Genomic DNA, 23,140 nt, shown 5'->3' on the forward strand with positions numbered 1-23,140 from the left:
GGGCTGCTTTGCTTACTCTGGAACAGGAAACCTGCAACATGTGGAGAGAGGGCGAGATGGATTCAGTCAAGTATCAGAAAATCCTAGGAGAAAACATCAGGCCTTCAGTTAGGAAGTTGGAGCTTGGGTGTCATTGGACCTTGCAACAGGACAATGATCCCAAGCACACCTTAAAAGTCCACCAAGGCTTGGTTTCAGAAGAAATCCAGGAAGATTCTGGAGCGGCCGCCACATTTGCCTTACTTGACCACTACAGAAGATCTTTGGCGGCAGAAGATGATGCAGCAGATCATAAAAGCAGAAGGGTGCTTTACTAAAAACCAAAGACGCTTGTCATGAAGGGGGGCGAATAGATTTGCAGTCCTTCCATATGATTACAGAATAATGGTTTTTAGGATGTAATAACGTCTCAGAGGCTGCCTTACAATGTAGGCAAATGTGTAATTATGTCATTCCATTGGAGCAGTGCAGCAAAACCACAGTAATGACTCTCAGCTTCTAAGGGTTAATGAACTGTTTCCGAACTGAAATTGAAATTTGACCTGTGTCGCACCTTTGGTAAGACAAGGCGCCACGTGCCAAGCCGCCGCCTCCCAGTGGCCTTTGGATAACAAGTGGCGTAACAGGTGGCGGTGTAAACAGTTAGCGCTGGGTAAACGAAACAGGTCAGGGTTGCCAATGGAAACGCCATTAATCTCTTCGTGAGCGGCGACATACAGATAGCCCTGAAGTGCAAACTTACACAAATATTTTCCATTGATTTTGGACTGTTAGAATTGGTTCTAATTAATCGTGAAACTGTTCAGTAAGGTTAAGATGAATATGTGCGAAATAAAGTTAAGGTTCTAGGGCTGGTTTCTACTACCTAATAGATTGAAAAAGTTGTATTGAAACTAGTTCCCGTCCAGTTCCTGTCCACTGCAGTTATAAAAATAAAGGAGCTACAAAGTCTGAAGAACCTTCTATAATGTGTGATGTCGTTGATGTAAAGGGTCTTCATCAATTTAAAGGTTCTTCACAATCACATCACTATATAACAAACCCTTACTGACCTGACTCTGTTGACCCTAGCCTAACAGCGGGTCGTGATACACTCCCAGTCTAAAGTTTGGACACCCCTGGTTGAATGTGTGCTGAGCGGCATCACCTTCAAAACATCTGATCCAAATGCTAGGGTGACCAAATATATTCCAATAAGAGGACACTGGGGACACCACTGGGGTATCCATTGCAATAGGGCAGAGGTGGCTCAGCGGTTAGAGCTCCGGGCTGACAGGGTTCGGCAAGCTGCCACTGTTGGGCCCTTGAGCAAGGCCCTTCACCCTCTCTGCTTCCCGGAACGCTGGAGTTGGCTGCCCACCGCTCTGGGTGTGTGTGTGTTCACTACCACAGATGGGTAAAATGCATAGGACACATTTCGGCCACCTTGAGGTTGACTATAAGGGCCTGTGACTGATTCTGTTAGAATGGTGAAGCCCAGTGTAGTACCTATTGATGGGGCCCAACACCACCCAGTCAGCCCTCTTTAACTCTACCACAAAGCAGAAGCCACCTGAACTGTTAGCCAGTCTCCTCCCATATCATCATATGCCGATGGCATGTTCCCGACTCGAACCCTTCCATGCCCACCTAACTTCGAGCCCCATGAGGAGTGGTGTTCACCAGGAGACTCGGTTTCGGGCATCAATTGGGATGAGCATCACCCTCCAGAACAGCTAAGCTCACCACTATCCAGACTGATAAAGCAACGGCAGGCGATGGAGAGAACAGCCAGGCGGTGGAGCCGGAGATAAACAATTCAACGACGTGTGCTGGGTGACTAATGCCATGACGTCACATGAGAAATTGCACTCTCGTTAGCATCACCGGCATAATGGCACGCTAGCAGGCTCGTACGTAAACGCCAAAGCAACACAGTGGTGACACGGAGCTACAGACAGACAAGTGGGCAGTACGGAAAGTGCCCAAATAGAGTCTATGAGAAGGTGACCGTGTCAGTTTAGCTCTTGGTAGATCTTGCCTACAAGGTTAAAAGCCTTTAGAAATTAGGTGAACATCAGAAAAACACATTTTTAAATATTATTAATAAATTAAATACTCCTTAAAATGTAATGCATATTGATATGAAGAATATCATATTTGACTGTTGGTTCCCATTATTTTGCTCACCTTTTTTTGGGAAGTCATATTCCTCCACCTAGTGGTTATGAGGGGAACGACATCCCATAAAACCTGAGATAAAACTTCCAGTAAACAGTGTCTTATCAGTGTTCCAAGTATAATATCCTTGATGAGCTTTTGGAGGTACTTCAGTTTGTGGTTCTCCAAACTGTGGAAGAACCTTTAAGGAACTTTCAAGGAAAGGTTTTTAGATGAAAAAAGTACATCTAAGGTTCCTCAAAGCACCTTAAAAGGTTCCTCCACAGTTTCAAATTTAAGAATCTCCAAAAGTCCCTCAAGGATCTTCTGCTTTGAAAAGTTCCTAATCCTTGAGGAACCTTGGGAGGTTCTTAATTTTGAAACTGTGGAGAAACATCTTAAGGTGTTTTGAGGAACCTTCAAAAGAAAGGTTTTTAGATGAAGACGGTTTCCTTAAAGCACCTTAAGAAGTTTCTCCAGTTTCAAACTGAAGAACCTCCAAGGGTTCCTCAAGGATCTTCTACTTTTAATAGTGCAGAGCGATCTCAACAAGAAGAGAGACGTCCGTGTGAATATTCAGTCTTTTATGGGAGATTAAACATTACAAAATAATAATAATTTGAGCAGATATACAGAGCAAACTGATCAAGTCTTCAGCAGTCAGGCGGTGTGTCAGTGTACAAACCGAGGCACAGTGTATTCAATCAAATCTCATTAGGTTATGGAATCAGCTTCGTTCGTAGTCCCGTGATTGCTTTCTAAAGAACACACACACACACACAAACACTGTGGCAGCAGCACCACGGCGCCGAAATCATGGGAAATCTTCACGAAGACTGGCGAGACGATCCCAGAGCTTCTTGGCCTGATTGGGCAATTGTGCGCTCATTCTGATAAGGAAAGTGTGTGAGAGTTCAAAGCGTCGGGGACAGTATGACCAGGTCAAAGTTCCCTCTCACGCTTCCTCGTCCTCCTCCGGGAGGCAGCCTGGACATGGCTCCATGGTTACGGCCACGCCCATTCCGCTCCGGCCCACCGGCATGTCCGTCACGAACGTCCACTGGTTGCTGCCCGGGCAGTAGCACTCCATGCTGGATAAGAAACCACTCTGGTTGAAGCCACCTTGAGGACAGAGAGAGCACTAACATTAGCATCAGTCAGTGAGCCAGCGATACCTTCTCAACCCCCTCCGACGTCACGGCTACCACCAGCTAGAGCAAAGGCATGAGGTCAGAAAAAGCCATGCATTTACATATATTGACTTAATTTTTGTCCCCGCCCCTTTCAGACTGGACAACACATGGGAGCCAATTAGGGCTCACTTAGAGGGCTCATTTACATATATCAGTCTTAAAGTAACATACTGTTCGTTATGTGTTGCAGGACAGATTACACTCTGGGGTGCAGGGGTTCAGAGGGCTAGTGCAACTGAATGAGGTGTGGCGTATTTTTGTCATGTGAAAAAATGAGGACACCCCATGAAAACCTTTGTCTTTTTGAACATATTTAAACATCTGGACGTTTGTCCCGTTGTCTTTAAACATCAGTTATAAAATACCATTTTACAGATATGCAATTTCCTCAAAAATCAGACATGATATCCGAATAATCAAATGAGGCTTTTCTTGGGGTGTCCTCATTTTTTCACATGACTGTAATTGCATCCAACAGCAACATGAGGAGCGCCTCTTCCAAAGGTCTTCAGCCTGGACTACTTTTTGAGTTTTTTGGACAACACATGGCAGCCAATTAGGGCTCATTTACACAGAGTTACATACATACAGTCTTAAAGGCACAGTATGAATTATAGCTGGTTTTGGCTCATAAAGCCTATATAGACAATAAACCATAATAAAAAAAAAAGATTTGTAACTGGAAAAAGACCCTAGAAATTCTATTGAAAGCTCAGACTGTGTAAATACTAGACGAGATGCTTCGTTATTTATTTTAATTCATTAGAATCTGAATTTAATTGTCAGTCTTTGCCATGTTTTCAACATTTTGGGCACCAAAACGAACAAGCAGAACAGGAAAAGTGTAGAATTTGAACCCCCTAAATCCTAAAGGCCTGTGTTTTGGTCTGCAAGTCAATTCCGCACTCCAATAACTGCATCTGAGAGCCAATCTGCTCTACTGTTTGATTACCGTTATCACAATATTTACTCTTGCAATACTGATATCGCAGAAAGTTGCCCATGAACCAACCATGCCAAAAAGCCTCTGGCCAATCAGGGTTTTTTTTTTTTCTCCTGTGTGCTTTGAGCATCGTGACCAATCACAGATCCGAACCCCTCTAAACCCCGTAATGTCCTGCCGACGGGTCCGAAAGTGTTATTACAAGCTTCTGTTACCAGAGAACAGCCCCACCAGTTTGTACAGAAGTCCCTGTAGTTACTGATTAATACACCTTAGTGTGTAATAAGCCTTGCTGCGTTAAGGGGTTCAAGGGATCGAGGGATGTTTATTACTAATGCATTCAAAAAGGAGCTAAAATTACACAATAGAATATGTATTTTATATATAACTATAGCATATAGACTCCTAACTATAGCATAGTGAGCCTGAGCCAAGCCTGTCCAGTGTAAACTGCAGCGTCATGATGTTACATTTCAACAGTGTTGCAAAATGACGAGAGTGAGAACTCTGGGCTGCTAAGCATTAACTCCCAGACTGTCTCCCAGCACGCTCTCCATAGTTCGTATTACACAATCATACAGTTATACATTATCTATAACCTACTGCATGTGTTTCAATGCATGACTGAAATCAATGAAGTCAACACTAGAGATGCACTGATGTCAGATTTTAAAATACTGGATCCTGATATTTGTAGTGTTCCACCTTTTATTGGTCTATAAAAGGTTTTTTATCCCAAATAAGATCTAATAAGATTAAAACAGCAGTGTTTACTGGTTGAACTTTTGCAAAGTAAGAATTGCCACAATGCAGAAACACGTGCAGGTAGGGAAGCATAATCTGGCTAAGGTTCACCAAACAGCTTTTAACTGGTTACAGGGCTTATGCAGCAATTTCACATTCAGGGACACGCCCCAGTGTTAAAAGGTGCTAAACTTCAGAGTGTGGTCTTTAAACAAGCTGCTGAAACTTAACTTCTGGTTTTTAGAACCAAAAACACACCACATGGAAAAGTGTGTCTGTTTAATGGTGATTATTTAGGAGTGGCTTTTACTGGTTGTTTAAATTCACAAAGTGAATAAAATGTTCTATGGAAAATTAATTAATTAATTAATTAATTAATTAAAAAGTAGGGCGTCAATGGAAGTCAATGGAAGTCAATGGAAAAAGAGGTGATTCCAATTCATTTTGGAGCATTTCTACTGGTCCGTTCATCACAGAAACGTTTGGCTAATCAGTGCTTCATATGTTTGTGGACACCCCTTCTAATGACTGCACTCATTCAGCTGCTACAAGCTGCACCCGTTGCTCAGCTCGTCTAGTCCCTGTAGGGAAGCACTGCCAATACAATAGGACTCTCTGCAGCAGATACACATCATGATGAACCTACTTGCCACCATGCCTTCTAATGCCAGGCGTTGGGATAGAGGGGTATGAAGTCCCCCTTCCCCCCAGCATTGAGCTGTGGAGCAGTGCAGAGTTGGCGGGTTGAGGAGGTTGGGTGATGATCATCATCCGACATCCTGATCTCACTACCTAGTCAACATCTAGTAAAAAAGCCTTCTTCCCTGGACAGTAGAGATTACTGGACAGTTACTCCAACAAAAAGCAGGACGAGCTCTTTTAGAGGAAACAAGGCAATGAGCAGCTGTCCAGATACTTTTGTTCATATGTTAAATCAGATGGTGCGTTTAAACGGATCCATCCAAGAGAGTCCTTGAGAGTTATTGTTTATTATAATGTAAAATAAATCTGTAATAAATCTATATAATAGACAATATTAAAAGCTGTGGAAGGAGGCTATATAGAGGCAATCTCTGAATCTCTACGGAAATGTCCCCATGGTCCCAACATTAAAGGTGCCTTGTGCTGGAATCTGGGAGGGGAAAGCGTCGGCACGCGCAAAGTGCTGCGAGTAACCGGGTCGCGCTGCTGATTAACTTGTGAATGACTCTGCATTGTGCTCTAGCTGATAGGGAAATGGCCTTGTAATGAGAGGCTGGCCGGTTCAACGAGCAAATACAATCAAAGCCACAAAGGCTCCATTTTCTCAGTAAATAACCAATTGTGAAACACAATAATACGTCACTTCGGATAACGTGCGTGCGCTACGTGGCAAATGGGAAAGGAGGCCGGAGGTCTGGGAACTGTCAAGATGCAGACAGACATTGTGTTAATAGTCTCAACAGTAATCTCTCCAATAGTTAGTTTCTCTCCATCCATCTGTCCGACGGTCCGTCCAGTCCCACATGCATAGAGGCCCATGCTGGCAGGTTTCGGGACAGGTTACGCTCTGGGGTCCAGTGGTTTTGTCATTTCTTTTTGAAAGTATTGAAACTTCTGGACGTTTGGTCTTCAACTGGACAGCGTTGTAGAGAGATGGAGGACTGAAGAAATGTTCTCACAAAAGTTACTGAACTCTTGTGTAAATACTGGTCAGATAACAGGATTGGTACAGCCTGTCCCGTTGAATCGATACGGCTCGGAGGTACGACCATTGTTACTGTTACGTAACCCTGATTGGTCAATAAGCACCGAGAAGGGGCTTCAGTAGGTGCAAAGGCTATGCTTTTGTTAGGATGCAATATAAGGCCAAACCCCCTTCAGGCCTTAACAGTAGAGGTACCCCCCCCCCCCCCCCCCGTTCCTGTGACAGGTAGTATCTCTTTCAGGATCTGCTTTGCCTTATTCGAAGATCATTCTTAAGACAATTAAAATGAAATTTCTTCTTAAAACCCACCCACTGTTGAGTTTACAAGGACACCGGGAATCCCACACAGGGTTGTTGTTTAGAGAATCTTTTCTTAAGACTGAACATAGGAACAGATTTATGAAAAGGACTTCATGAGGGTTTTCATTAGGCGTCCTGATTTTTTCCCCATGACTGCAATTGCATCCAACAGCAACCTGAGGAGCGACTCTTCCAAAGGTCTTCAAATCTGGACCTTGAATCCAGGTTCCAGTCCTGGACTTCTTGTAATCCTCGTTAGTTGTGCAGGGACGCTATGTAGACAATCAAGGACATTAACCGTTCCCTTAAATTCCAGCCAGAACTAAATTCACGGTCCAGCTTGAAAACCCTGGAGATTTATTATATACGTCTTCAGACGATTCAGACTGGTTTATCCCCCCGCTGGAACTGCCTGATGTAGGACAGGACCCACAGAGCTCCAAACTCCCAACAACTTACCAAATACGAAGAGTTTGCCCTGGTAGACGGTGACCCCGTGTGCACTGCGACAGTGGCCCATGGATGCCAGCGGCTCCCAAACGTCTCTGGCTACATTGTATCTCTCCATAGTGTTGAGTTGCGTTTGGCCATCGTATCCTCCCACTGCGTAGATATACGAATCCATACACGCCACTCCTGACGACACAAAAAAAGAAAATGATTTGTTATTATTAGTCTTATTTCAATTTGATCAGATTTCTTGCCAATTTCCTCCCCAATTTGGACCAGCAATTACCCAACCCATACGTACTCCCCCCCTGCGCCCCCTTCGACATGTGCAGTTAAGCCGCTCATTGTCCAAACTGCTGCCGAAGCAACATCACCGGGCAACCAACCAATGCGCCCGGAGGGAAGTGCTGCATACCCGGCTCCGACGCACCAGCCTGCAGACGCCGGTGACGGCCAGGCCTCGGCTGCCGATGGCTAGCAGCATGACCGGGATTCGAACCAGCGACCCTATGATCACTGGGGCCGGTGGACCACCCAAGGACCCCATAAATGATTTATGAGAGTGAAAAGCATCCCGGTTGGAGGTAATGTTGCTGTTTACCTAAGCCACTTCGTACGGTATTCATAGGTGCTACATGCTGCCACGCATTGCTGTCCGGCTGGTAGCGCTCTACCGTTTTCCATCGGTTTTCTCCATCGAAGCCGCCTACCACGTACAGAGCGCCCCCGCAACCCGCTACTCCGGCCCCCAGGCGGGCTACAGACATAGGCGTCACAACCGTCCACCTGTTCGCCTCTGGGTCATACCTGTGAAAAAAAGAATAGAAAAATTGACAGCATTGTTAGAGATGACCTCGAATTCCCATCGGCGCATCCCAACAACCGTTCTGAATGCCTATGAATGACAAGGTCTTATCCATACTCCTGAGTGGAGGTCCAGCACTATATAGGACTTAGGAACTGGCTCTTTAAATCCCAATGCAGCTTCCTAAGAAGGAGTTTTTCCGAGGCTTGTGCAGCTGCTGACAGATGTGGGGTCTGTAAAGGGACCAATCCAGAAGAGAAAGTGGATACCACTTCAGCATCAGGACATGCTGCTTCCCGAGGCCTTCGTTAGTACACTATGTGCATTAGTCTTGGTGCTTGAAGTCTCAGCTTCACTTCAGCAGTGGAATGTCCGAATGTCTGAGTGTCCACTGGTCAATTTCACGCAAAACCATTGAGGGACGCACGGATCCGCCAATAACAGATGAGAGGCAGATGACGGGCACACCAGGAGTCCACCAGTCAGACAGGGCGGGACACAGAGAGAGACAAGAATCTTCGCAGCCTCATAACTCCGGACGAGAGTCACATACGATCTGGCAGTGTGATGCTATGGAAAGGGTGGAGTCTACAGACTCAGGAAGTGTCTGGACTGTATTTCAGAGCGGCGTTAACATGAAGATATTAACAGAAACATCAAGAAACATTGGTTAAACCCCTAAACACTAGATGGCAGTGTTGAACTCCGCCTTCAGGTTTTACTGTTCTAATAGGGAAAACATTTTTTATTTCCTTAACTCAGATTTAATGCTCATGATGTTGTGTTTTGGAGTTTCCCTAAAATTTAAAAATGTTAAAATTAAAATAAATTTGCATAAAAACAAATAAATAAAAAAAATCTAAAAAATGTATATTCTATAATTATACAAAGAATTGTGTATTATATATATATATAATTTAAAATAAATTTGCTTAAAAATAAATACATACATACACACACATTATATATACATATATATATATATATATATATATATATATATATATATATATATATATATATATAGGACCTATTTGTCACTGTACAGCGAAATGTGTCCTCCGCATTTAACCCATCTGTGGTAGTGAACACACACACACACACACACACTAGTGAACTAGAGGCAGTGAGTACACACACACACCCAGAACGGTGGGCAGCCAACTCCAGTGGAGAGGGTAAAGGGCCTTGCTCAAGGGCCCAACAGTGGCAGCTTGCCAAGCCCGGGAATCGAACCCACAACCCTGTTATCGATAACCCGGAGCCACCACTGCCCCACTACAATACATTACACTACAATACACCCCTGTATCGTACTGCCACTCAGATTTTATATATATGATGGTGTTTACGTTTTCCTAAATTTTAAAAATACAAAAAGAATAAAAATGTGAAATAAATTAGCTTAAAAATAAACAAAAACAAACAAAAAATATTATATGATATAGATTACATAATTATATTATATATAAAGCCCTGCTCACAGTATCGCAATACACCGAAGCGTAACCCCTGTATCGTGATAATCATCGTACCGCCAGGTTCTTGCCCACCCACAGCCCCTAAACAGGACAAAGATAAACACAGCGAGGTTAGTCAGCCACAGTGAGGTTTGGTGTACAAAGTGCGTCGACTCCACAAGTTCGTCGAGTCAGTCAGCGCCAGCATACCACATACATTCAGAACCCCCCCCCACCCCACCCCACCCCACCCCAGCTGTGGTGTTCAGCTAGGTCTGTACGTACCCTCGCAGGCGGTTTAACTGGAAATGCTTGGGCCTCAGTTAAACAGTAAGCCTCAAATAGCCCCCAGGGTGCTGTGGCCTGCGCTGCGCTGTACGGCAAGAGGACACTGCTGTAGACGGGTGCAGTTAAGCAAGAGCTTGGCGGGGATGTGGCTCGTGTTACGTTACGGTACGAGGCTCGTGATCCGCCTTTCATCACCTTGGAAATGTTTTGACTTGGGATGTGCTCCCGCTAGCTCCAGGCCTGAGTCTGTCAGACGAACAGGCTGTTTCATAACCCCAATGCCGCGGCCAGAACAGCCGAGGGTAAGCTCAGGGAGAGCGCCGCCAGCTCCTAATACCAAAATAGGTGTTGGTGCTGGAATTGTGCTGCTGTTCTCTCTCTCTCGCGCAGTCGCACTCTCTCTCGCGCACTCTCTCTTCAGGCATGTTCTCCTGCCAGCTTCTGTTCGGTTAGGCCGGGTTACAGCTGTTTTTTTTTTCTAACACAGGGAACTGAAAACAGAGTGTTGGCTGAGGATGACAATGCAAATTCTTATCTCCGATGCGGCCCGACGGCGGGTTCGTAAAAATAAAGAAATAAATAAATTAGGGCCGCGGAGCGTGAAGTACACTTTATGCAAGACGGTCGTTACATTTACTGTACACAATGGCTCACTCTGTATTACAACGGAGCTGCTGCTCGGAGCAGACGGCTTCTTAGCGCTCGGATAGGAGCTGCAGAAGAGAGAACGCTGGACCACTCAGTACAGTACATACAGAACTCAGGAATGCCAATCCTTGTGACAGTCTTTAATTGACCTAATCTAATCTGGACGGGGACGGGAGCGAGCGTGTACGTTCTCCGACCCGCGGGAAGGAGCCAAAGTAATCAGGGGTGCGACAGTCCAGCAGTCCGCCCTTCGCGGCTAGGCTGGGTGTCTGGTTTTCCAGCAACGTCCAAACAAATACACTACAGGTCTAAAAGTTTGTGGACACCCCCTAATGAAGGCATGCAGCAACTTTAAGTTGCATCCAATGTGCAAATGCCCCCCTCCACCCCACCCCGCTCCATCCGGTGCTTCAGGGGGTTGGGACGTTGTGGATGAGGAGGTGGGCTGGTGATCATCACCTGACATCCTGACCTGACTGTCGCTCTTGTCACGTTGCTGAATGCCATCAACTCTTCACAGCAATGCAATGCTCCAAAGGAAATGCTAGCAGAAAGCCTTCATCCCTGGACAGTAGAGATGTTGGTTACTCCAACGAAAGCAGGATCGACTCTTTTTAATATCTTTGATTTCAGAAGAAAGAAATGGAGCGAGCAGGTGTCCCAATACTTTTGACCAAACTGATGTTAAAATGACATACCTCTCCACGGTGTTGTGATGCATGGACCCATGAGACCCACCCACAGCGTAGATGCTTCCGTCGAGCTCCCCGACGCCCACTCGGTTTCTGGGCGTGTTAAGCGAAGCTAGCTGGGTCCACTGGTTGGTCATGGGGTTGTAGCAGGACAGCGCCTCAGAGTCCACGTTGCTCTGCAGAGAAAGGTTGCGACCCCCCACCGCGTAAAAGAGCCCGAACAGCACGCAGGCTCCCAGGCCGCTGCGGGGCGACTCCATCTCCGCCAGCTTCAGCCAGGTGTTCCTCTGGGGGTCGAAGGCCTCCATGGAGGCCAGCGAATGCTGATTGTAGCCCCCAGCCACGTAGATCAGCTGGTTGCCGCGGTGCGGGGTTGGGGGCAGCGGCTTGCGGAGGGTCATGTCCTGAAAGATCTTGGAGAGGAAGTCTTTGCAAGAGTTGGCTTTGCTCAGGATGGGGCAGGACTGCAGCTGCCTCTTGAGGAACTTGGCCGGCAAGGCGTAGATGTGGACAGCGTTGAGCAGAGCGTGGAAGTACTGGGCTCGACCCTCCACGTCCCAGCGCACCCAGTCGATGCAGGCCTTGTAGACCTCGGTCTCGCAGAGCACCTTCAGGCTGTCCTGGCTGATCAGCTCCAGCAGCTGGCAATGGGACAGGCTGAAGAACTCCTCCTCTTTGGTCACCTGAAGGAAAGCACAGGTCACACGGCTCAGACTGGACAGTCTACTGTCCGGTGAAGGCTTTGTACCACAGCGAGCCGAGGCCCAGTTTTGTTTGCGAGTACAAAAGGTACTCATTAAAGATATTAACCAAATTGACAAAAGTATTGGGACACCTGCTAATTCACTGTTTCTTCGGAACTCAAGGGTAATAAAAGTTTATCCTGCTTATGCTGGAGCAACAAGAGCCTTAGCAAGCTCCACCATCCATCATTCTAGAGAACACAGTTCTTCCACTGCTCCACAGCTCAATGCTGGGGGGCTTTAGACCCCTCGAGCCCACGCCTGGCGTTAGGCAGCATGGACTTCTATTACTCTATTGGCAGTACTTCTCTACAGGGACTAGACAAGCTATGTGTGTGTCAGCAAACGGGGCAACTATAACAATAGCTAGAAGGGGTGTCCACAAACATTTGGACATATCGCGAAAAAACTGATGAGGGTCCCGCCGTCACCCACCTCGCTGAAGTGAGTGTTGATGTACTCTCGGCACCGCTGATGAAGCTCGATGCAGCCGATCTCCTCAGCGAAGCGGGAGATCCCGATGACGTTGGAGGGCTCCAGGTTTTTCAGGAGGAAGTCGCAGCACGCTTTGGCCACGTCTTCCATCTGGTAGCGCATGGCAGCCAGCAGGACGTGCAGGACGCACTTCTCCCCGACGGTGATGCGCGAGGTATAGGCGTAGTTCACCAGCCGCTCGATCACCTGCGGGTACACGTCCCTCAGGGTTATCTCGGAGGCCTGGCACTCCTTGAAGTTGCTGGTGAACATGGCTTTGAAGTAGGGGCTGCAGGCAGCCAGCACCAGCTTATGTACCTGGGGAACATAAACACACGTCTGTGAGGGACGTAATAACGTCCTGGGACTGGTGATGATGATGATGATTGTGATGATGAGCCCAAAACTACTGGAATTTGCCTTTGTCTTTATGATCCGGTGCTTATTGAGGCCCGATTAAGGGGCGTCCCAATAGGTCTTAACCTAACCCAAAAACACAAATCTACATCCAGGAGGGATTCTGGGCTCGTTTGGGGGCGGGGCTCATCATCACTGGTTTGCTTTCACCCTTTCACCCTGATTATCGCCTTATACAATAGGTCTGCTTGATTATCGTCCAATGAATTATAATTAAGTTAGTTAAAACCGCATATGTAAACTCCAAGGTGCCCCATCTTACACCCTGCAGAAGGCATGTAGCAATGCTAATTGCTATCTGCGTCGTTTAAACAGCAGCGCTGCTTGCGAATATATCTACGCCGATGGGCGCGGTGGTCTCGAAATGAGGGGTATTCAGGTCCATTTCTGGCGTATTGCTGTGTATCTTGGCAATGGAAAACACAGGAGCACCACTGGCTGAAAACAACCTAGGCAGACGTCAACAGCCAGATCTTGGCAGTGAGTTGTCAACATAGGCATGTGCAACTCAAGCCGACCGCACCTGGGTTATAAAGGGAACGATGGCGAGTGACGCTCTGATTGGTTTACTGCACATTACGCCCAATACACACCCATGATTAATTAAGAGACTAATTAATTAAATGGCTTTTTGAGCCGGGCAATGTGTACTTTTCCCGACGTTACGATAGCAAAGACATGCCGGCACGCTCAAATGTATATATACTGTAAATATACTGTGCATCCAGGTCTGTTTTTTTATTTATTTTTTTACTCCCACCCCCTCCAGGAACAGCTAACCTCAATTAAGTCCAGCTGACTCAGCCCAAAACTGAGCAAGTTGCTCCATAAATCTCTTATCTTGCTGACTCTCATCTTTCTCACGAGGCGACTCTTGAAAGCGCTCACCTTGAAATCCACTACTGTATCTTTGTAAGTCACGTGCAGCACCAGGTCGCAGAGCAGCCCGTGGTGCCGCAGCTCGTCCATGAGCTGGAAGGCCCTAGAGGGGTGACTCTCGATGGTGTAGTCGAGGTAACCATGGCCCTTCATCGAGGGCACCACGATGGCTGAGAAATCCTCATCTTTGACGGGCCTCTTTTTCCTTGGACATAGCATTCTCTGAGGCCGGGAGGTCGGAAGCACGTTGACTTTGGAGGGGGAGGGGGAGGGGTTGGGGGTGGTGGTGGTGGTGGGGGGGGGTTGGGGGTGGTGGGTTGGGGATCAGAGTGGGTTGGAGCAGTGGTAGAGAGTCTAGACCCAACCGCGAGTCATGAAGAAGTACAAACTCAACTGGCGATCGCTGGGAGACACGGGAAAGCCGTGCTTCTTTTGTCTGGTTCGGAGGCCATTGTGGCAGCGGTCCCTCTCGGACCAAGCGGACATTGCGGAACGATGCATAGCAGGGTTCTCTGACCCTTCTTACATCTTTCGCTAAACGGGGAGATGAGAGGACCTAACCAACAGGCATCTCGAGTCTACGCGACGACGGTTTCGCTTCTCCGACTGGAGACTTCAGGAGTTCTCGCTCATTCACTTGGAACTTGGCTGGGTGGGGCGTCTCCATACACTCCGAGTGCTGAAAAGGAAAGTGAAACAGTGAGCATGAGTCAGGAAAACAAATGCAAGCAATCATTAAAGTAACCCTCCCTAAGACACGTCCCGGTTGGAATAAAACCTTGCATCTCCAGAAAGGCGACTTTTCAGGACATGGAAGAACCTTCTTACCCCCCCCTTTTTTTTTTAAAGCAAAGCATAAATTATGCTTTTTAATTCTACAATATGGCAAAAAAATTTAAATGGACAAAATGCTAAAACCTCCACCTATATTTTGCTCCGTTTAGGCCTCACCTGACTGGCTAGGCAGCTCAAGAAGTGTCATTAGCAATAGGGCTGCACCGATCCCACACCGGAATCCATTCACTGGGCCGCACTGCCGGTATTCTAGGCTTACCTACAGACACGGCATGTCACATATCACAGCAAAGATCAAGACCTGCCCTATCTAACCGGCAGGGTCCCCTAAACCCGGTCACCAACTATCAGTGAGTAATCCAGCTCGGAAAAGCAGCTCAAATCCGCACACGGCCTTCAGCAGCCTGCTCGGTTTACTTAAGCATGAGGGAGGGGTGAGCACAGGATCGCCCATGCACATGCAGGCAGGCAGGCAGACCCGGCCCAACACTTTTTGAGGCCCCGAAGTGTCCAAAACCCTGTAGATCCCTGCTGCCGTTTCTTTTTAAAGCCACAGCTTTCAGACAGGGAGAGAGACCAGAGCTGAACTGCTGGGTTGGAGGCTTGCACCTTGAGCCGAAAGCGAGGAATGAATGGGGTTCTAGATCATTTGGAGGCAAGTGCTGTGGACTGCTGTGGAGGCGCCTGACTCATAAAGTACGAGAGAGTGGCTGGCCAAACTTGCTTGACCACTGAACAGGCTACCAAAAGCTTGTGCAAGTGGCCAAAGGTGACTAAACGTACTGTCTACGGATGTCTACGGACTTACTGTCTACTGTGACAGTATACAGCCTGTATACGTCAAAGTCCTTGTCAAAAGTTTGTGGACACCCCTTCTAATGAATGCATTCAGCTGCTTGAAGCTTGTCTAGGCCTTGTCTAGGAGAGGGTACCGCCAATAGAATAGGACTCTCTGAAGCAGATAAACATGACCCCGGGCTAGAGGAGTAGAATAAAGGCCCAAAAGATCATCTTTCACGCTTAAGCGAAGCCCAGACTGTCACGTTCGCCTCTAAAACAGACGAACCGAGAGCCGCACACCCGTGCACAGTCCGCTGCATCACGTTTCACTTCCCTTTTCCTTTCCGTTTCTCAAGGTCTTCCAAAAAACATCAGCATACCACACCCACAGACACGAAGGGAACTGCTGATTTCCTGAATGTCACGGCCAGTTCGCAGAAGTGCTGCCTGTGAGCGGCCGCCATGCCAACTCCACCTTGGGAGCTTCAACCAACCTCCAGCCACCCACCCTCCTGTCCACAGCCCACCACCACCACCCTGCGCTTACCAGTGAACCGGTTTGTCCAACCATGGTTATATAACCATAATAAGAGACATCCTGTACACCCTATGAACGCTCCTCAGGGCTCCTTCTGAGCACTGAAAGATAAAAGGGGCTCGGCTGTTTTACGATATCCTACAAATATCAGAAAAGGGGAATTTTAGCAACTGTTCAAAAGGAATGCTTAAAGTTTGGGCCACAAAGTTAATGTCAGAAGTACCCTAAAACAAATGGTTGCACATCAGGCAACAGATTTGTGACCATTTTTTAAGTATTAACTTTTTGCGATGTAGCTTTCAGGGGCGTTAAACATTTAAGACGTCTGGTTCCATTCACCACCACTGTAAACATCTCCAGTGAGCCCCGGTTTTGCTCTAGAACATGGGTGAGTTTCCCAGACAGGGATTAAGCCTAGTCCTGAACAAACCAACCCCAAATGTCTGTTTACTTTCATTTGAAACTGAGCGAAATCCACCGGGTTACATAACTTATTTGCTGAGCACCATGGCAACTGAAGAGACTTGACATCCTGCACTGTTCACTACTGCCCTCCAAATAGCTCTACATAAACCATAAAGCTCCTCAGATACCTTTCGAACACTCAAAGATAAAAGAAGAGGCTCGTCTTGGATGATATCCTACAAATATGATAAATGTTTTAAAGGGGAATTTTATCGCTTTTACTAAAACTAATGTACTTATAAAAAGTTGAGGCCAAAAGTTAACGTCAGAGGTATCCTACAACAAACTGTCGCACATCAGGCAGCGGATTTGTGACCATTTTTTAAGTATTAACCTTCTGCAATGTACCTTTCAGAGGCATTAAACTTTTAGGACGTCTGGTTACATTCACCGGCACTGTAAAAAAAAAAAAAGCCCAGTGAGTTTCACACTGAAGCTTCGAAACTGTTCGAGTTCCTCCGGTTTCTATAACTTATTAGCATAACTTATTGCATCCTGCACTACTCACTATTGCCCTACAGAGCGTTCGCCCTCAGACGCTCTTGCTTATCACAAGACACGGCGGCCGCCTGCCACGGCTTCCTGTGGAGCAGTAGAGCCCCCGGCCTCTGCCTGCCATGAAGGCTCAGTGGGTCATGTGCCCTCGTGGCGCAGAACGCTAAGCTGGACTTAAAAGGGGGCGTTTAATACGTGCAGAGCTGCACTGCGTGTACCGGTTCCGCACCTCCGCTGGGATGGATCATCACTCATTAACTAACCTGAGTCAGTCCACCACTGCCTGCCTGGACGGAAGGAACCGGCTTACAGCAACTTTCGCCCCAGTTCTTAGACTCGCTGACGTGCATTTGGCAACAAACCTGGTTTTCCATCACACAACAGGCTGAACGTCACACGTTCTAGATAGCTTTCTAAGAATTTCATGCAAAAGCTTTACGAAGTCATGGAGATGTTTACATGGATGTTTACAACCACACACAGGGCTGGGGAGTATGACCAAAGACTTCCAAAAAGGTTCCTCACACAAACAAAAATTATTAAAACAAAGTGAATTTTTAAGATTAAATGAGACCTTAAATTAGGGGTGGGCCATATGACGATATTTTTTGATCGTATAGCGATACATTTTGTTATTGTAATACACATAAAAATCATCGGATCACAAAAGTTCCTCAGATACCTTCTGAACACTGAAAAATAAAAGGGGCTTGCCTTGGACAAACGATATCCTAAAAATATCAGAAATGTTTTAAATACAAATTTGATCACTTACTAAACTAATGTAATAATAAAACGCTGAGGTCAAAAGTTAACATCAGAACTATCCTAAAACAAACGGCCGCACATCAGCCAGCGGATTTGTGCCCATTTTTTGAATATGAACTTTCTGCGACGTAGCTTTCAGAGGTATTGAACTTTTAAGACGTCTGGTTCCATTCACCACCACTGTAAACAACCCCAGTGAGTTTCTCTAGATCTGAGCGTTTAACACCAATACTCCATTGGTGAGTTTCCCAGACAGGGATTAAATCTAGTCCACAATAGGCTTTTCTAAGCATATCGGGATCGTTTCTGCACAAACAGAGTAATTAGTCTAATCACGTAAGTAAATAAATAAATAAATAAACTGCGTATTGTGAAAATGTCTTCAAATATAGTGATACAATATTTTAACCATATCGCCCAGACATACAGTATCTAAATATATATATATATTTTAAATGTTGTCATAGCAGAGGCCCTATATATACAGATTGAGATCAACATTACATATTAGCCTCAATTAGAATAAATTCACATTTATTTAAATATTATAATTATAACTGAAATATTATTTGTCTATTGGATAAAATGTATAATGACAACAATAATACATCGTATATTTAATTAATTGTATTTGAATGAACGAATGTATTATATTAATTATTATTATTATTATATTCTAAAATAATAATAAAAATGTATTTGTTCTGAAATCAACAGCACATCCGTGTTTCAATACATTCGCATGCTCATTCCAGCTCTTCAGCCCGCAGCAGTTTAGCTCCGCCCATCAACGTCACATATTATACACATATGTAGTAGTCATGGCGACCCCTGGTTCCTACTGCCACCACTCAAGTTCCTCTACAGTGAACCATTTCACACCAAACCCTGGTCTGGATGACCAGTTCCGTGACCGGACGCTGCTGGAATTTGGTAAACTCTGTAGAGTCTGTCCGTGAGGCCCAGAGACCTTGATATCGTCCCAGCAGCGAGGTCATCCGTATTTATACACAGCGTCTGGTTCAGGCCTAGGCTTTCACCAAAAACCTGACCTTCCTGTACACCTAATCAGCAAACCCAGAGCCTCTCGTACACAAAGACACGCATCTCTGAATTCCATGACTCAGAGGGGCGCTGAATCAGGACGAGTCAGAGAACCGGATCGTGATTAAGAGGCAGGAGGCAGGAGTAAAACGAGCGTCTGAACTCTCAGAATTGTAAGCAACGTGCCGATATGGGGAAAGAGGGCTGCTGCTGCTGATTCACTAAAAGGACAAAAGTATTGGGACACCTGCTCATTCATGGCTTCCTCTGAAATCAAGGGCATTACATAAAAAGAGTTAAGTTTACTGTCCAGTAAAGAAAAAGGCTTACTATTAGATTTTGAAGGACGTAGCATTGCTATGAGGATTTGGTTGCATTCAACAGCGACAAGAGCGTCAGGTCAGAGGTCAGGATGTTGGCCAGTTGGCCAGTTCTTCCACTGCTCTATTTATGTATTATTTTTATCATGCTTACAAATCAACAGAACATCATTTCAACAGCGGTGTCAATACATCTGCATACTTATTCCATCTAGCAGCAGTTTAGCCCCGCCCATTCACGCTGAAGTTATAAGAAGTGTTTCAGCTCAGACTGCTTTTTGAATGGGGCAGCCGGCCAATCAGGGCAAAGCTTTTTTTTTTTTTTTTTTTTTTTTTTTTGACCAAAACAGCCTGTTTAATTCTAAGACTGGAAATTCAGCTATTTTCAGTCCAGTAACCCACGGCAACAGCGTTAATGCGAGGAAACCGTTTTAATATGAGGCCTTTCACTCGTAATTTGCAGGCGACCAGGTTGAGCCAACATGAAAATGACAGGAAGTGTTTTCTTATTTGACTTCGGCTTCCCGTGAGGCCTGTTTGAATATCAGACCCAGGTGGTGACACATTAGTTCTCAAGAAAAGACTCGCTGCCCTGCAGTCTTGCCTTCCCCGGTTCTCCGGGGTTCTCACAGCCTGCCTGAACTAGAGTGGCAAAATTCGCTCCAGTCCGGATCACAGCCAGAGTCGTTCACTGGGAATAATATAAATAAGCCCTGAGGGATTAGTTGTTCAAACGTAGGAGCTGTACTGTTTGTACTACGCTGAGAAAGACACTGTAAGAGATGCCAGATTCACTAAACCTTGTCTGAAGCCTACTGGCACGGTTTTACAGTGACAGGGAATGGAACCAGATGTCTGAAAAGTTTCACGTCTCTTAAATCTGGCTCAGAGGAAGTTAACACTACAGAAATGCTTATAAAAACACTGCTTGGTGTCTGATCATTCGTTTCAAGACAGTTTTGACATCAACTTTTTTTCCCGTCCATTTGGTGGGAGGTAGGGAGTTTGGTAATCCCCATATTTACCATTTCCGATTTAACCTTCTTTTTTTTTTACAACCATTAAAAATTGACAATTGTGTGGATTTAGGAGCTCAAACGTAAGAAACTCCCTGTTTAAATTCTTTAAATGCTGAGAAATACACTGCAAGTGACCTTAGAGCTTAAAGCATTACTTTTGTAAAGCAGTGGTGAATGGAACCAGACGTCTGAAAAGTTCACTGCCTCTAAAATCTCCTTTAGAGAAAGTTAATACTATAGAAACCCTTATAAATACGCTGGTTGAGGTCCGATAATTCGATTCATGACACGTTTGGCATTAGTTTTTTTATTTTGTATATATATATATATATATATATATATAATACACATTTATAAACATTACCTACTTTGCATGGTATTGTATTCCAAAATGAGAAACATTTCTGATTTAATCATAATTTTTCTAAATTAGAACAGTATAAGTATAAAGGCTATTTGGTATAGTTTTGGACAGTACATAAAATGTGGTATATTTAATAAATATTATTTCTAGGCCTAAAGACTCCTGGTTCCTATCGGCACCATTGTAGGGAAATACGAGTTGGTCAATTTCTCTACAACCAAACATTTCACACCAAAGCCAATGTGGTGGAGTTTATTTACATCTCAAGCACTAATTTATGCAGGCAGGTTAACAGACAGTGGAATTCCCCTTTAATGTGTATCAGGCGTATAGCTTTAAGAGGAGAATTAGCCTGCAGCTAATTGCAACATTTGAAGATGTAGAAAGGACAGCATATGGCAAGAGAGGAGTATGAGCACTGAGAATGGGTATGAGAAAAGAAAAGCAGCAAAAAAAATTGCACTTGTGCATGCACTTTTAGGAATTGTCCCGTTCCACCTTAAATGGTGCAGTAGTTGCATTCTGGCGCCTCAGGCGCCAGAATGCAACTACTGCACCATTTAAGGTGGAACGGGACAATTCCTAAAAGTGCATGCACAAGTATAAATAATGCAGCCCAGTGAACACAGGTCACATTACCCAAAGCCAACTGACCTCCTCCAGCTTGCCAGCGCCTTCAAAACTCACCCTCAGCCAGAAATCCCGGGCTTAAACCCCCCCTCTTGTCCCAATAAGGACTAAAAACCAGAAAACACCGGAAACTTCCTCGCGCCTCCGGGACGGACCGTGTGAGCTACCGCCGCGTCCAAAACCGGGGCTCGTGTCGCACCGCTGTCAGTGGATGTGAGACCCACCTTTCTGTCTGGCTCGCGCTCTCCCCTCGATTTCGACATCAGCATGACTGTGCAACTCGAGCTCGCGCTCAACTTCAAACACATACGTCAGCAAGCCCATCGCGCGCGCGCCCGCCCGCCCGCGTGCACACGGCAACGAAGTTCGGCGACGAAACGAAAGTGGCTTTTGTTTACTTTTTTTTTTTATTTTTTTTTTTGCTTGTTTATTGGTTGCTAAGGACTGGGAGGTTGCTAGCCAGTGTTGTGAGGATTAAAAAAAAAAAAAATAAATAAATAAATAAATAAATAAATAAAAAGTGCAGAAGCGCGGAAAATACGGTGCGTGGGTTGCCAGGTACAGCAAAACTACGCCTCTCCGAGGCTAAGCTTAAAGGGGAAGTTCGATGAGGGATCAAATTTATACAGTTGTACGCTCAGCACAGATGTAGTCGACCAGTCAAGTCTTTTTTGGTGGTTTGTGTGGTTTAGCGCTGGAAATATGAGGCTAAAGTTGCTAGCAAACACTAGAAGTCAATAGTCACCCAAATTTTTATTTATTTTTTGCAGATATGTCACTAAAGGATTCTTTCATCCAGCTCAAACCACTCCTTTCTTTTAGTAAAAGTGGTTAATGTGGCTTAGGAGGATTGTGACTTACTGTGAACTGTGAAAAAAAAAAAAAAAAAAAAAAAAAAAACAATAATGGGGGTTGCCAGGTCTTGCAAAAATAAAACTTTGCTTAAAGGGGTGGTTTGATAAGAAATCTAATTTACACATATGTCTACATACCATATTTGTAGTTGATCTGCCAAGTCATGTTTGGTGCTTCCTTAGCTTAGCGCTGGAATTTTGAGGCTAAAGTCAATAGTCACCCAAATGATTTTTGCTGATACATCCAGAAAAACACTTTTTTTTTTAACACAATCAAGCCACATTCAAGGTCTTTGTTGAGGTGGTTGAGGAGCAGCGTGACTTGGAAAAAAACTGTGAACTGGAAAAATGACAACGCGGGTTGCCAGGTCCAGCAAAGCAACGTAAGAAATCGTTGTTTTTTTTTTTTGATACATCCCCACACACTCTTTTTTTTTTTTTTACGTACTCAAACCCTCTCCAGGCTAGTGCAGATTTGTTGACGTGGTTTCGCTGTAAACTTTTAAAATGACCTGCGTTGCCAGGTCCAGCAAAACAACACCTTGCTAAAACTTAAGAGCTTAAAGGGGTAGTTCGGCAAGAAATCCCACTCACCCACTCGTCTACGTACCACAGATGTGGTTGATACGTCAAGTCAGGTTTGGTGTCCGAGTGTAGCGCTTCTTTAGCTTAGCGCTCGGACGTGAGGCTAAAGTTGCTAACAAACACTAGAGGTCAACAGTCACCCAAATCTGCTCAAAAAAAGACCTGTTGATGTGGTTCAGGCACAGTAGAACTTGCTGTGAACCGTAAAAAAAAAAAAACTAAGTGTGGGTTGCCAGTTCAAGCCAAACCACTCCTCACATTTTTGGCCCTCAGTCAAGTCTGGGCACCCCTGATCGCGACGGTATAGCTTAGCACATTAGACGTGAGATCAGTTCGCAGTCGGCTGACTCGCTGATGATAAATCCCCCCATTAGGCCGGCCTACGCAGGCGAATACACCCAAACGAACGCCCACTGGGAAAGCCCTTCTTCTCCGAGAGGGTGCAGTGAAGTTGTTTGGACTTGTTTGGGTTTATGAGCCACACACACTGAAACCGCTGTGAGTCAGAGTATCCCCAGTGTGGCATTCTGCGGCGATGAATCAGCACGGCCACCTGCCCCGCTGTTTCAAGCAGGCTATAGATACCGCGGGCCTAAGACAACGCGGGGGCTGGGGCTGTAG

General features: G+C 45.5%; 1 protein-coding gene across 3 annotated transcripts; it reads right to left on the reverse strand.

Moving 5' to 3' along the window:
- Positions 1–2,708: 2,708 nt before the first annotated feature.
- keap1a (kelch-like ECH-associated protein 1a) lies at positions 2,709–21,394 on the reverse strand. 3 transcript variants are annotated; one of them, XM_072688310.1, is made up of 7 exons: positions 21,305–21,394; positions 13,872–14,541; positions 12,528–12,884; positions 11,356–12,032; positions 8,058–8,263; positions 7,466–7,642; positions 2,709–3,261 (listed from the first exon to the last, which is right to left on the reverse strand). In XM_072688310.1, the coding sequence occupies exons 2-7, from the start codon at positions 14,079–14,081 to the stop codon at positions 3,095–3,097; spliced, it is 1,794 nt and encodes a 597-aa protein (XP_072544411.1). In that variant the 5' UTR covers positions 14,082–14,541; positions 21,305–21,394; the 3' UTR covers positions 2,709–3,094. The 3 variants fall into 3 exon arrangements, with proteins under 3 accessions (XP_072544411.1, XP_072544410.1, XP_072544408.1); XM_072688309.1 differs by lacking the exon at positions 21,305–21,394 and adding an exon at positions 21,138–21,293; XM_072688307.1 differs by lacking the exon at positions 21,305–21,394 and adding an exon at positions 21,105–21,293.
- Positions 21,395–23,140: the final 1,746 nt, after the last annotated feature.

Source organism: Salminus brasiliensis, chromosome 9 (assembly GCF_030463535.1).
Source record: "Salminus brasiliensis chromosome 9, fSalBra1.hap2, whole genome shotgun sequence".
In the NCBI taxonomy this organism is placed as follows: domain Eukaryota; kingdom Metazoa; phylum Chordata; class Actinopteri; order Characiformes; family Bryconidae; genus Salminus; species Salminus brasiliensis.